Raw genomic sequence first — 15006 nt, forward strand, 5'->3', positions numbered from 1 at the left:
TATTATAATGTGATTGGAAATCAAAAGTGTTAAAAAAAAACTTCCATAACCTGTAGAGATCTATGAGTGTGGTTCTTCAGAGACAATGACTCAATTCATGCAGGTATAATTCTAACATTCTACTGACTGTAATAATAGTTGATCTGACACTGCTTTCACACAGACAAAGGGTATGAAAGTGCCAACAGAGTCACAGTGGAAAATCACATCAACTCTCAAGGCTTCATTTACTTCCACTGCTGGAAATGCTGTGAGATCTTCACGGTTTAATGTTCCCTAAAACAGACATATGTTTCTATATTTCAGATTTAGTAGCCTAACTTTAAAAAAAAAAAAAAAAAAAAAAAAAAAAAAAAATATATATATATATATATATATATATATATATATATATATATATATATATATATATATATATATATATATATATATATATATATATTATTGTTCCTCTGGCAGTTTGGAGAAAAAAGTATGAAAAAAAAGAGTTATAAAAGAACAAGTAAGCTTTTTCATAGAAATAAAAGTAAATGAAGCTTTGAAAGTTGATGATTATAGCACCATCTGAAACATTACTGGGACAATATTGTACAACAAGAAGTGGTACATTACTATAATAATGTCAACAAAAATGTAATTAACAAAAGCAATAAACAAAATTAACTTTTATAACAGGAGTCTGACAAATATGGACCAAAAACCAGCCCTTCAAAGGTTCCAATCTGGCCTGCAGGACAAATTTGCAAAATGTAAAAATTACACTGAATGTAGAAACAGTCCAGGGTGTAAATGTCATGTTAGTTCAGGGGCCACGTACAGACCAATTTAATCTCAACTGGGTCAGACCAGTAAAATAATAGCATAATAACCTATAAATAATGGTAACTCCAAATTCCAGACTCCAAAATTGAAACAATATTACGCCTGTTACAAAAGGTTTTGTGCTTTTGTAGATCCACTGAGATTTGTAAAGTGGAATGCACATGTATAAATGATAAGTTGATGCATAATATTGCTGAAACTGTACGAAACGTCAGGTGGTTTATGGTTGTTCAGGTTATTCACATTTTACATTCACAGGATAGTTTGCAAATGCAAACATTTTTGTAATTTAATGTAATTTTATTTTTTTACTAAAACAAAGAGAACATTTATGAGTTGTCATTATTTCTAATTTATTATGTAATTAGTTTTCTAGCCCGGCCCACTTGAGATGAAATTGGGCTGTGTGTGGCCCCTGAAATGAGCTTGACACCCTTGATTTGGAGAAAATACTTTGAGCGATGGTAAAATGGGATTCTTTTAATGAATTTTCTGATAATTGTTCTTAACCTTCAACCTCAACCTCAACACATGTGATTTGACAGCATTGGATAAAATCAGGCACAAACACCAGTTTTTAAATAAAATCATATTTATTTTACAAATTTGCACAGTTATGGAATAGTGGTGAACACTCACACAAGTAAACACAGCTAATAATGTGTGTAGCCTGACACACTTGTCTCAAACACGCACGCACACGCACACACACACACACACACACACACACACACACACACGCACTTACTCACACACACACACACACACACACAGCGTCATGTACAGCATAAACCTGATGTACACATGAACACAGCCTCATGTACAGCACACATCACAGACACACAGGTATGTACTTACAAAGCATTAAGCCTTCTTCCTTCAAGTGTAAATCAGATCAGATTTCGACCGTCTTTTTCATTTCACACATTCACAACGTTTTAACGACTCAGTGTCTTTACTCTGGCAATTGAACACAAAGAGGTGACGTGTGAAATGTACACATAAAGGTGGGTGCTGTTCTATTCTGTCTTCGTCAGTGATGGACATTTGCAGCGTCTGAGCTCTGCTGGTGCTGAGAGTGAAATGGATGTACAGGGCTGCTCCCCTGGACCCTGTGACCCTGGATATGCCTTAGAATGAGGGAAAACATTAATTATAGCTTACAAAAAGCATGTTTTTTCCCCCAATTTCACAGCAGTGATTTGTGTCTGACCTCAGGGTTTGCAGCACTGATTTACTTTATGACTAAGAGCAAAACCAGTGACAAAATATCCCATTTTCTAACAGATAATAGTGTAATTTTATGGGATAGACCATAGGGCTATGCGGGGAAACAGTTAAACTCTTGTTTTTTTTTGTTTTTTGTTTGCACAGTTTTCAGCATTTGGCATTTTTAGGGAGAGAAAGTGATTTAACTTTACAAATAACTCAAAAAAGTATTATAAAAAGGCTTTGATTGTCTTCACGCAATTCTCTGTGAGGAGACACCTCCATAAGTATTTTAACAAAAACATTGTAGTCAGAGAGGGTGGGAGGGTGAATGAGTTTTAGGAGGGACAGGGGTGAGACAATCTGGATGTGAGGAGAAGGTGAGAGGTAGGACTGCAGATGGGTGAGGAAAGAACAAGGCAGACATTTATAAAGTGAAATTTAGTGAAAACAGAGGGACCTTTAAAGTCCTCCTTCTCCTTCGCTAACACCATAGCAACCTCCTTCTGACTTGGACTGCAGTTCCCATAGTGCATCTCTCTGCTGTCTTCAGTGACTGGTAGAAAAGTCTGATCCAATTTTTTCACCCCTTCTGTTTGAAGTGTTCGGTTTATCAGAAGACACAGCAACAAGCTTTCAGTGGCTTTAACGTGCTCCTTCGAAGTGAGCGCTGCAGTAACCAGACACAGCAAGCAAAGGGAAGAAAACCACAGAACGCCACTGTGCAGGTTGTTCTGTGGGTGGATTTCACACCTCCACCTGTCCCTGTGTCAGATGGGCTCTGAGCTGCTGGGCTGCGCTCACAATCTTCCTCTGGTGTCCCAGCAGGTTCACGCCGAGGTTCTGGACGTCACTAAACCAAACAGATGAACAGAGGGGATTTAATTCAACAATCTGAAAGTACTTCATCATAACATTTTGTTTTTAGTGCATACTCGTGATTTTTCTGAATGCTTAATCTTGAACAGTAGCCAATGCAATTACAGAGTGTGACTACATGGTCGCTGTTTTACACTTTGTAATTTAATAAAACAGTTCTTCAGACAGTGATCACTATGCATGTCTTATGGATGAATGATTTGCTCTTATTTCAATAAAGATGGTAAGATTAAGCCTAACTGGTCACTTTTCTAAAATTTTTTGTTGCACATATTTGGATACTTGTGTGTATGTGTGTTTACTGTATGTATAATAAAACTACTATATGTAAATATACTATTCATTCATACCATCAGCCAGGATTAACGTTTTGGCTTATGTTCTAATGCTGTTTCCAGACTAGAGAATTATTTAATGGCCATAAATTTGCATTTATTTGACTAAAAACTACCTCAAGTTGTTAAAATATACACACATCTTTGGAAGGCACCTAAAATGAACAATATATTAATCCATTAAACCTAAGTCCACTTTTGTGTCACTTCAGTAATATTGCTGCGCTAAGTCTGCAGGTTGTTTTAAATGAACACATCAGGTACTAATACACCAGAGGGTTTCTAAATTCTCAACTAATCACATGCATCTGTGATGGCAAGTAGAAAAGGGTATTTTTTTTTAAATAACATGTATATTGTATAATATGTATGACATATTTGATCTCAGCTGGTGGCTGGACACTGCCATTTATTTATCCATGAAAAACAAAGTCTATCACATTTGACACTTGGTGTTGCTTTTAGTCCCTGTTACCATAGTAATAATAAACTTTATTGCAGACACAAGTCCGTATAACACAAGCCTACAACATACACACAACATACAGGATTAATAGAATAAAAAGGAGATACAGAATTTGTGCACATTATAAGATATACAGACTACTGCAGCAATGCCGTCTCAGTTTAGAAGTGAAACGATAGCAGCTTTTCAGGGGGCTGACTAGGGTTCTGTTATGTAGTTCTCTGATTTATCCTGGCGACACATAAAACTAGGGTTAGGGTTAGGGTTATGGTTAGTTAGGTAGTTGATATTATGTGTGATTATTGGAATAATGGGTTTTGGTCAGACATATGTGATATTTTTTTCTGGTTTGTGGAATGGTTTTGTGGTTGGTGAGTGCTTTTTGCAAAAATTACCAATAGCTTCAAAGATAGTGTCTGAAGAATCAGAAAAACAGTTACTTTCTAATGTATTTACGCATAAAAGAAGTACAGACAGGAAAACCTTGGGTTTGTTTATTCTTACATTGACATTTAAGAGTTCAAAAAGATCAGTTCTTTATTTTTGTAGCTGTAGCCAGTGGTGATTAGAAACTTTCCCTGTTTTTTTTCCATTAAACTCTGATTTTAGACAACTGCCTGGAAGTCAAACATAATGCTTAATGGTAATAAAAACAAAACAAAAATGAGATGCCTGAAAAGTAGAGAATCAGACTCAAATCTGTTGCCTCTGTTGTGCTTCTTGATACCATTAAAAATAAATTAAAAAATCCAAGGCTTGTACTTAAGAGGTAAAAAAGATCAGTTTTCTACTTCCTGCTCAAACATAAGAGCACACTGTGCTGTACTTACTCCATGGTGAGCCTACTGACTCGGTCTAATGTGTCCAGGTGAGCGCGGTCAAACTCATCCTGATACCTCTCCAACCTCAGCGCCTTCAGCCAATCACTGACTGTTGCCACTGACGATAAGTCTGTGGGGGTGGGACTGAGCAGTGGCTGAGAGCAGCTTCTGTAAAAGGGTTAAATGATCAGAAATATGAGCATTAGACTCCATAAATATAACAGATTGTACATCACCTGCTGCTTCTGAACATTTTGCAGCAGTGTCTGCCAGGAGCTGCGGTCTCACCGAGTTGGCTCGGCCTTGAGGGAGGCAGGGTGTCTGATAAGCCGATCCAAAGAGGACAGGAGTGAGTCAAAGCCTGGCCGGTCCCCTCGGTCGGCCTGCCAGCACTGGAGCATCAGAGAGTGGAGGGCCGGAGGGCAGTTGTGGGGGGCAGGGAGACGATACTGATCCGCTACCGCCTTCATCACCTGCAGAGATGGAGGGCCACATCAGACATAAGTAGGGCAGATGGTGTGAGGACAGTTTTGTTAAATTGCCTTACATAAAAAGGTCACAGGACACTGAAGGCAAATTCAAAGTGTGAGTCACAGAAAATTATGCAAATTTCAGCTGCCTGGCATTTTATCACCGCCTAAATGTCTCTAGAAAATACAGTACAATTATGAGCAGGTTTCCTTCCTTAGGTAACCCCAGTTCACTTATTCCTCAACATCAAACAACACAAGATTAAAAGCACTTTATCAACATAGGTGACTGAGCTTTTTTGCAGAAAAAAATTCAACTTGTAAAACTTACTCATTACACACAATTGACTGTTACAACTCAAATGGATATTTAATCTCCTTTCAGACATGCACTGCAGCCCTGACGTGATCTAGACATGAGCTGGAGGAGATGAATCTGACATTAGATAAACTTTACAATACCACCTCCTAGTACAAAATCTAATAAATGTCTGACTGACCCCCTGAGTGAATAGAACTGGTCATTGTCTGGTGGAAAAATGAGCCTGAGTAGCATTTATAATTTCACTATAATGTTGGGGTGACACTTTCGTAATTCATAATATATTTCTCTAATGTTGCAACATTCTCCTTCATACTCACCTCTTGGTTGCTCATGTCCCAGTATGGACGCTCTCCATACGACATCACTTCCCACATAAGTACACCAAAGCTCCAGACATCACTAGCTGAGCTAAACTTGCGGTGCTGAAAGGCCTCTGGTGCTGTCCACCTCACAGGAATCTTACTGCCCTGTTATTGGATGAACACAAAGCATACGCAGATGTGAGGAACAACATATTCCCAGAATTCAGGGATATGAGAGGTTTTCACTTTGTAAAACAACAAAACATCATAAAGTTTCTTTGTGCAAATATCATTGTGATGCATATTAAAAGACATTTATTTCACGTATTTTAATTGACTCTTAAGCACACCTTTTCTTTCAGCAAGGCAGAACATTGTGCACATTCTGCATAACTTACTGATGTGGGTAATTTGCATGCATTCATTCGTACAAAAAGACCACAAGGGAAAGGTAGGGTATAAAATGTGAGCCAGGGTTGAGGTTTAGAAGTGTTCATTTGTAAGTTTAGCAGTAGAAGGTGCATGAATGATTGAACTAGATATTGAAACAGAAGTGGATAAAAGTGCACCATCACCATCCTGAAGTGAGCTGCATTAAGGTGAACTTGCACCATTTTGGTTTTTGACCTTCATAAACTACTCAGCTGGGAAGAGCAAAAAATTACTACACCTCAGCCTTCCCTTTTATTAAACACCTTTGTTAGACATGATTGGAATTACATGTTTGCTGAGTCAAATACTTGTGCATTTATGACAAAATGTGACATAGGAAGGCATAGAGAATGTATGTTTTAATCTACATTTGACTACTATTTAGATGTTACATGTGCAAATGGCATTCTATAGGAACTTGTGTTGTGAGTACATACCAGTGAGGCAGTGTATGTAGGGATATTGTGGTCCAGGCCCCTCATGAGTCGAGACAGCCCGAAGTCAGACACCTTACAAACCAGGTTGGAATTGACCAGCACATTTCTAGCTGCCAGGTCACGGTGGACAAAGTTTCTCTCTGAGAGGTAACGCATCCCTGCACCAACTCCTCGGAGCATCCCAACAAGCTGGAGGACACTAAACTGTCCCTCATTTTCCTAAAACACAAAGAGGGAGATGAAGAGGAAATACGTTCTCATTGTGTGTGTAAAGAAATGTGTGCAGTCAGTAATAACAGGCAAAGGTAGATATCATAGGCAATTTTTTGTCTCACCCTCAGGAAGGCATCCAGGGGTCCATTCTCCATGAACTCGGTGATGATCCTCTCTGGCGGGGTGCGAGTGACCACGCCCTCCAGCTTCAGCACATTTGGGTGGTCAAATTGTCCCAAGACCCCTGCTTCACTGAGGAACATCCCCCTCTCTCTGTCAGACGCCCCCCAGCGCAGAGTCTTCACCGCCACCAGCACCTCCCTGCGACCCATTGGGCGGTAGCGGCCTCGAGAAACCTCCCCAAACTGAGCTGAGGTGGAGAGGAGGTGGACCACATAACGGTCAAGGCTTCACTAAAACAGGATTTGAAGATAAATGAAAATATCAGACCTACCTGCACCGATCACCTCCTCTATCTTGAGGTGGGTAGGGTCTATCTCTCGGGCAAACTCTTTGACTGCTTCACTAGGGTCTTCATACGTAGATGGGTCCACGTAATATTTTACTCCACCTGGACATAAAACCCAAAATTTCAGGTTTCATCCTTTGTGTTTCAGCCTAATAAGCAGGTATTCTAACTCATTATTGTTAAATTGGGTTGGCTATGCTACAAATGATTCACTATATATGATAAAAGATGTATAAATATGAATGTGCAAAAACTGTAGGAGTAAATCTCTCGCTGTGGATTCTAAACTGACCTCGGTTGCTGATGTACCTCTGGAGTCTATCACTGTACGGGCTTTCCCTCCTTTTGCTGTAAAGTGTAAGAGGAGAGAAATTATGTGAATGCACATGGGATTAAAAGCATACAACAGTACATCAAAAGGCATAACAGACCAAACGCCAACCTGCGAAACACCACCACAACGACAATGGCTGCCACTACTAGGAGAAATGCAGCCCCACCCATCACTGAACCAACCAGCAGAGGAAGCCGATTCTGGATCTGCTGTGAATGCTCCTCTGTGGGAAAGACAGAGGTAAAAGGAGCGCTAATGTTACTTTCACTAACAATTAGAGGTTATTTCACACAATAGACACTGTCTTTAAACAAACACAAAGATCACAAAATAAGGTACATTTGTGCTGCTGAATCAAAAGATCTTCCTGTTTTTCTACTTTAAGCCCTAAGAGCATCACTTCCATTCCAACACTAATTAAAGACCCATTAAAAATAGCTGCTGTAACTCATCACCCAGAGCTATTATTTACCTCTTTCCTAAATTTAATGAGTGATCTCTATTCAGTGCTCCATAAAGAGTTCCTGCCCATAAAGTACCTGCAGAGCAGTGTTAATTTAACAGCTGTGACTGACAGACTTCCTCCTGATATTAAAAAAACAGTGCTCTACCCAGAGGCAGGGTGGTGAAGTAGATGGTGTTGCTGAAGGGGCCATAGCCTCGTTCATTTCGAGCTCTGATCTGAAAGGCGTAGATGGAGCCGGGAATTAGAGAGTTGACAGTCACTGTGTTGGTCTCACTGTAGACATTAAGAGCACTGTCCACATCTGAACCCTGATGGACACAAACAGAGTATGTCTCATGTCATGGCGTTCACCTTTTAATCACACTTGTTGATTTAGATTTTTAGAGTAGTTCTGGGGAAATTTTGAGAGGCCCAATCCTGTACGTTTGATGAGTTTACCTTGTCGTAGTATCTGAGTTGGTACTCCAGGATGTCTCCATTGGGCCTGTCTGGCTGAGGCCAAGAGAGAGTGATGGAATCTGGAGCACGACTCAGCTGGTGCATCATGGGAACTGTACTGGGTACTGTGAGAGAGAGGAGACAGCTGTTGCATATGCGGAACCTTGATTCACAGACATGTAACTATGGACATTTAATCAAGTGCTGCACCCCCCCCCCCCCCCCCCACACACACACACACACAAGTTATTATTTCTTTGTTAACACTTTAGCAGAAAAACTATTGGTTGAATTCATACCAGACTGGGTTTATAGATTGCCAGTGACCCAGAATAGGTGTCATTACATTTTGGGAAAGGTAGGTCAAAGTTCAAATTTTTCATGATTTATTCAAATATTCCTATTTACTTATAATGGGCGAAATATGTATGAGGGGCGGGGTTTGTTGTGCCTGGCACCACTTGTTTACGTTTTTACAACATTGATTAATCTGAGTGTTAGGATGATCTGAATCTAGGGAAAAGAGAAGGGGAATGATATACCACAAACATCCCCTACACTTGGTGACTGACACATTTCTTTTTGATGCTTCTTCATATGTTTACTACAATTAAAGAGGAAAATGCACTTTTACTCCTTTTATTTAATGACATTAGTCTTTTTAAAGGTTTATGGTATAATTTTTAGTAGCATCTACAAGTGATGTTGCAGATTAGAGGTAACTGAAAAACACCCTCAACCCCTCCCCCATTATGTGTCCATTCTGTGGTTTTTAGTTAAGGGGATATCAAGTCCAAAGTAGATAAGTAAGATAAATAAATTCATTCAACACTAAATGAAAACCATACCACCTGTAATATTATGAATGGGAGGTTTGAGTCACTAACTGTAAAAATTTCCCAAGGTAAGTCTGGTGTTTATTTGAAAGAAAGAAGTGAAGTAAAATATAATGCATTTATGCTACTTAACCATGCATATATCAGCAAAAATAATCCATTAAAACAAAAGATAACAATAAGGATCAGTTTTGTGCAATATGAACAGTTTTAGCTTCTTATTAAGTAAGTTAACTTATAACAACAATCACCATGTAGGTATTCAATATTAAGAATTTTTAGTGAAACACTCTTTTTAAGTTAATCCATATCTCATACTGTATAACTTGTGTTACACTGTCCACATGGGGGCAATGTTACAGAGCCTGGGGAAGATAGTTAGTAGAGAATAAAGAAAGTGGAGGTTTTAATGGAGAACCACAGGATTTAGTTACAGGCACTGAGCTGGCTGGCCAACTGGCTAAAGGAAACTTCCATTCATTTAATCAATAAACTCTGAGAGGAAAAGGATTTTAGATAATATAAGCTCTCAGAGTTCTAATCAATCTGCATCAGTTTCTCCGAAAATTGTATAATGGGTCCACTTTGTCTGTCCGATTCTCCGTCCTACTAGTTTATGTCTCTCTTTCATTTGTCTTCCAGTCTGTGATTTGTCCCGTTTTTCTTCCACACTGACAATAATAGAAGCTGACAGGATATTGTAACAGCGAGCAACCCTCTGTCCATAGAGCAGGAAGAGGAAAGATGGAGGAGAAAGAGAACCCCTTGACACACATACACGCACACAGACACACACATACACACACACACATACACACACACACACACACACACACACACACACACACTCTATAACTATACAAACATAATCATCTGAGCCACCCCTCTCTTTCATCTCATCTTTTTTATCCCAGCTGTCCTATGCTCACCTGACTGGCTTGTAGTGAAATTGATGCTTGTGTATCGAGCTGGGAAAGGGCTCAAAGCTGAAACTTCATTCATGGCTTGCACCTGTCAATAAACAGAACACACAGATGTGACAAAAGCATTTTTTTTTTGTCTATTTACTTTAAAGATATGCTTCAGAATTTCACAAATACAGCCTGACACTCAAAGTATTTGCTCTGTTGCTGGTCAACAAACACCAATGTGGGAAATATCTCCCCATTATGAATAAGATATAGACTATGATTTAGTTGAGCTAAGCTGAGCTAAATAATAAATGGCGCTGTGTATTTGCTGATGTGGAGCTTATGGAATAATACTCCTAAGGAGAATTGCCTCCTCTGTAGTTCCGGGAAATGTTTCACCCTTCGCTGAAATATCTTAAAACTGGTTTCAACTGCATCAATTGATTCTTTCCAAAAATTCACCAGTGTAACCAGAATATCCAGAAGTGCAAACTGGAAATCTTTTTAAACTCCATAAATCATTTCAGGTGTTTAGTGCCTTGAGCAGACAGCTGTCTACAGTACCTGTATGAGATACGTGACTCTGGTCAGCAGGTTGTTGAGGGTGACCTTGGTTTGCTTCAGATTGGTCTTCGAGGGGCTGAAGGTGACGCCCTCCCCACACCACGAGCAGGCTGTCGGGTTGGTGAAAGTGGCTGAGGGGCAGATGCGACACACCACACCATACCACACCTCACTGCGGCCTCCCATGTCCACCGGAGGGCGCCACCTTAGGGATACGCCACCGTCACCACTCTCATACTCCCAGGTCAAAGAGACTGGAGCCGATGGGGGAGCTGTGGAGAACAAGAAAGTAAATGTGGAGAAAGGGAGGAGTTTAACATTCATAATGTATGTGGAACACACTTAGATGGAAGCATCTGCTAAAAAGTTTAAGATATGAAAGACACTGCATGCTGGCAAAGAAATTCATCCAAGTAAAAGAGTTTATGATGCAGAGCTTGGCAGTCAGACAGCCGAAGTAAAGTGAGCCCAGAAACTTAAACACGTCTCTTTGCTGAGGGTGATTCATTATGTGTGATAAAACAGATGATGGATTTGGATTGTGATGGGTTATGGTTACAAACACACATCTTTTACCAGTGTCTTTTGTGGATTGTTCATCAAACAGTAAGATATTTTGTTGCCATTTTATCAAACAATATTTTCCTGCCTTTTTTAAACCTTGCCCCTGAGAAATGGCCTGTAGTGGGAAAACAGACATTCAATACTAAACTAAATAATGAAAGTAAAGTAGTAAACATCTTCAAGAACAAATTTCAACAATGATAAATGTAAAACTATTATCAATGTGGTTCTCACAGTCTGGGTAAATGACAAATGACTCCACTGAGGCCCTGTGAGCACCTCCCAGAGAGCCAGGCAAAACAAACAAACACACAAAGCTCACTTGTGCAGGCAGAGGAGTTGGCATCGTTGGCTCCTCGGTAAAAGCCGCTGCGACATTCACACACCCTCGATCCCTCCTGGCTGGTTCTGCTGTTGGATGGACAAACCGAGCAGGGAACGGCGCCTGAAACGGACTTGAAGTAGCCCACTGGACAGGCTGCAGAGATGAGAGCAGACATATAAAAAAAGATGAGAGTTATTCGTGATTCATGGTTCCTCAGGCATCTGTGACGTCCAGTATGGTGCTATTACAAGGATCTAAAAGCTTTGCTATGAAACACTGCAGCTGCTGTATCGTAACTGTATGATGAAATATAAAGTATGACTTCCAGATATTCTATGTTTTTTTTTTTTTTTACTAAAATGCATTAGGAATAATTAAGATGATTAATTAGGTAATTTTAATAATAGAGGTAACATGATCTGATTAGGAAAACAGGGTAAAGCAGAGGAATTAAGAACAAATGAGCAGCCGTTTCCTGAGATATAATTGCTATAACTATTATGTTTTAACTTAAAAGCATTAAAGCCCCAAAAGCTTTACAATGTGCCATTGTATTGTGTGCTCACACTGTACATGAAAGTATGAACTAACTGAAGTGTGAATAGAATAAAAGGTGACAAAGTACAATACAGTGGGAAGATTATGAAGAGGCATGTTATATAATTATGAAACCTAATTTTAGAGCCCTGAATTTCTACATAAGTTCACACATAGTTATCTCTGAACATTCAAATTAAGTTTTCCAAGCTCTGCTCATGAACTGTACAGAAACTATAATCTATGAATCTATGCATGAATCTATGGGTCAAACCACATCAAAGTTTGTTGTAGAAGAGGCAGTCACTCATAAAAACTAAAAACAATCATCTATGCTGTGAAAACTATACGGTCTGTGTACATGTAATTCGTACTTTTTATTGTTTTGTCCATTCTGTCCTGGACAAAGAAAAACAAAACTAACTATTTTGGGGTTAAGCAACAGTTTTACTTTGGCTTGTGGTTCAGTCTGAGTGAAAAGTGCATTTGAGACACAGACCTCTGCTGTTTGTTGTTGGTTTATCCAGTGCAGTCATTTACTTCTGTTGACAGAGGAAGTGGCCTCTGAACAGCCAAACCAGTGGCCACACATGAAAGAAGTAACTGGCCTCACTGACCCTGCATCAGTCACTTAAATAGTTTTTGTTCATTGTCTGAATCAGTACAAAAATTACATGTAGATGCTTGAGCAAAGAGTCCGTTCTTGACCCTTTCATCTTTGTTATGCATTTTAATTTCAGGACTTTCAGCTTGTGCCTGTGATTTGTGATTTGCTGCTCAAAGAATGCTCTTAAGTTGAGGTCTGATTTCAGTTTTGATAACATTGCAAAACTGGATGGAGAAAAATGAAAATGGGATAATTCATCCTGATTTTAAGGCTAATGATGCAACAAGTGTAATCAATCAAACACAACAGGACCAAATACTACAAACTCAAGTTCAAAGAGTGCACATTTTATACAGCTCTCTGTCCCACATAGAAAATACCATTTGCAACTGCAGGCTCTTACCCTGCACTGATGTGTTTTACTGTGGAAAACTGTAAAATGTGCCAATTGTTAATGTCAACAGCAGGACAGCTGAGCTCTGAGGTCAAGGTAACACAGCCGACTTCATGCCGCTGCCTGCCAGAGCCTCAAGTGCTCTGCTTGAGCATGGCTATGAGAATATTGAGTGTTCCGCCTCCAGGTTGGTCTGGTGCCATTTTCACACTGTGAATGTGTGTGTACACCTTAAGCAGTGTCAGCTAAAGGTTGTATCATTCAAAAGAAAGTCTCTTTGTCTGTGAGCTAAGTGCAGAGTGTGTGTATGTTCCTCATACGCCAAGGCTTTCATGTATTTCTGAAAGTGTAAATGGCATACCTGAAAACACCTGACCCAGCAGCTCAACTGAAGGATCCTCCATGTTTATAAAGGTTGTAAAGTACTATTAGAGGGACGGGATGAGAGAGGAGATGTGTGGGCACAAAGAAGTGTGATCTTTACGGTCAGTGGGAGTAAACGCCTGAACTTATTTATACAAACGAGTTAAGGACATAAATATGACAATGGGTATGTGCGTGTGGATGCACAAATGGTGTTGTGTGGGGAGAGGGATGAAGAGGATAAGGAGTGAAAAAGGGAAAAAATAAACAGGTAAAAGGCTTTCTGTGTTCTCACTTGTCTCAGAGAGCTAACTTTGCTTTCAAGAGAAAGAAGTAGGCAAAACAGAGAGAGAGGCAAAAAGATAGAGTGAGATCACAAGAGGAGGATGAACTGAAATAGAGGGAAAGATGTGAACATGAAGATAGAAGACCCAAGACAGCTGTAGGAGGAACAACAAGATCATAGGAGAGCCAGATGATGGGTGAAAAATGAGGGAAAGAAGCAGGATGAAGAGAGGCAAGCATAGTTTCTTCATCTTTTATGTCCCTGGCTGCACATTACCAGACGTGTTCTCTTACAGCTCTGACACGAAACATGACTTTGCTACAATGCCTCCCATTGCTGTTAGGGGCTCTAGCAACACTTCCCCCTCCTCTTCTGGTTATTATCCACCTGATTACATCAGCCAATGGGAGAGCAAGACCTCTGCCCTTTCTCTATGTTTGAGCAGCCCACCCCCCCTCTTCTTTCTCCCAGCTGTAAAGTAGACGCTTCATGGTCATTATTAATTAACACATACACATATTTCTACATCCAGTGCCAAATATTTCTGCTTACATATGTGAGCATCTGCATTTCCCACCTATCATGCTTAAAAGAGATAATGTTTCGCTATTTATGTATAATGTTTTGGCTTATTAATTTCACAGTTACATGAGAAATATTTTTAAAAGCTCCCTATAGTAGTGAATACATGAAAAGAAAATTTAATTTTGGATGAGCAGAAAAACTGATGCACAATATAAAAAAAATAGAATCAATTTCAAAGTAGTTGTACAGAAATAGAAAAAAAAGAAAGGAATGACGTTAGTAATTTGACGTTAACATAATACTTTGGTATGTAGATCACTGACCCAATTTCTCTTTTTCTATTCCTCTCTCGTTCATGCACTCATTCCCTCTTTTGGCTCCCAGCATAATCTCTATCCACACACACACACAAACACACTCACGCACACATAAGCTCAGTCACAGATGCGACTGCACAACAGCAGAGATGGGTACGCACGGTTCTAACTGTAAATGCCTTTTGCTGTGTCTCCATTCTTCATTTTCTTTTGTTCATCGCAGTCAGGAAACAGACTATGAGCTCTTATATCGCCATAAGCTCCAACAGCACAGACATATGCAGCAGAAAATAATTCTTTGTTCTATTCTCCCACAAAAACAAATACCTTTAATACAGCCTATGCATTACACTGTAGCT

General features: G+C 39.6%; 1 protein-coding gene across 1 annotated transcript in view; it reads right to left on the minus strand.

Annotated features, from left to right (window-relative positions):
* Window positions 1-1396: 1396 nt before the first annotated feature.
* ephb6 (eph receptor B6) overlaps window positions 1397-15006 on the minus strand; it is a 37467-nt gene continuing 23857 nt past the window's right edge. The window contains exons 6-19 of the mRNA XM_030157892.1: window positions 11616-11771; window positions 10730-11001; window positions 10184-10265; window positions 8419-8543; window positions 8126-8288; window positions 7623-7737; window positions 7473-7528; window positions 7166-7282; window positions 6834-7081; window positions 6499-6717; window positions 5645-5794; window positions 4821-5005; window positions 4542-4700; window positions 1397-2884 (exon numbers count right to left, since the gene is read on the minus strand). Coding sequence (XP_030013752.1) covers window positions 2779-2884; window positions 4542-4700; window positions 4821-5005; window positions 5645-5794; window positions 6499-6717; window positions 6834-7081; window positions 7166-7282; window positions 7473-7528; window positions 7623-7737; window positions 8126-8288; window positions 8419-8543; window positions 10184-10265; window positions 10730-11001; window positions 11616-11771 — 2153 coding nt within the window. The 3' untranslated portion in view covers window positions 1397-2778. The remainder of the gene's footprint in view (window positions 2885-4541; window positions 4701-4820; window positions 5006-5644; window positions 5795-6498; window positions 6718-6833; window positions 7082-7165; window positions 7283-7472; window positions 7529-7622; window positions 7738-8125; window positions 8289-8418; window positions 8544-10183; window positions 10266-10729; window positions 11002-11615; window positions 11772-15006) is intronic.

The sequence above is a fragment of the Sphaeramia orbicularis genome, chromosome 16 (assembly GCF_902148855.1).
Source record: "Sphaeramia orbicularis chromosome 16, fSphaOr1.1, whole genome shotgun sequence".
Classification (NCBI taxonomy): Eukaryota; Metazoa; Chordata; class Actinopteri; order Kurtiformes; family Apogonidae; genus Sphaeramia; species Sphaeramia orbicularis.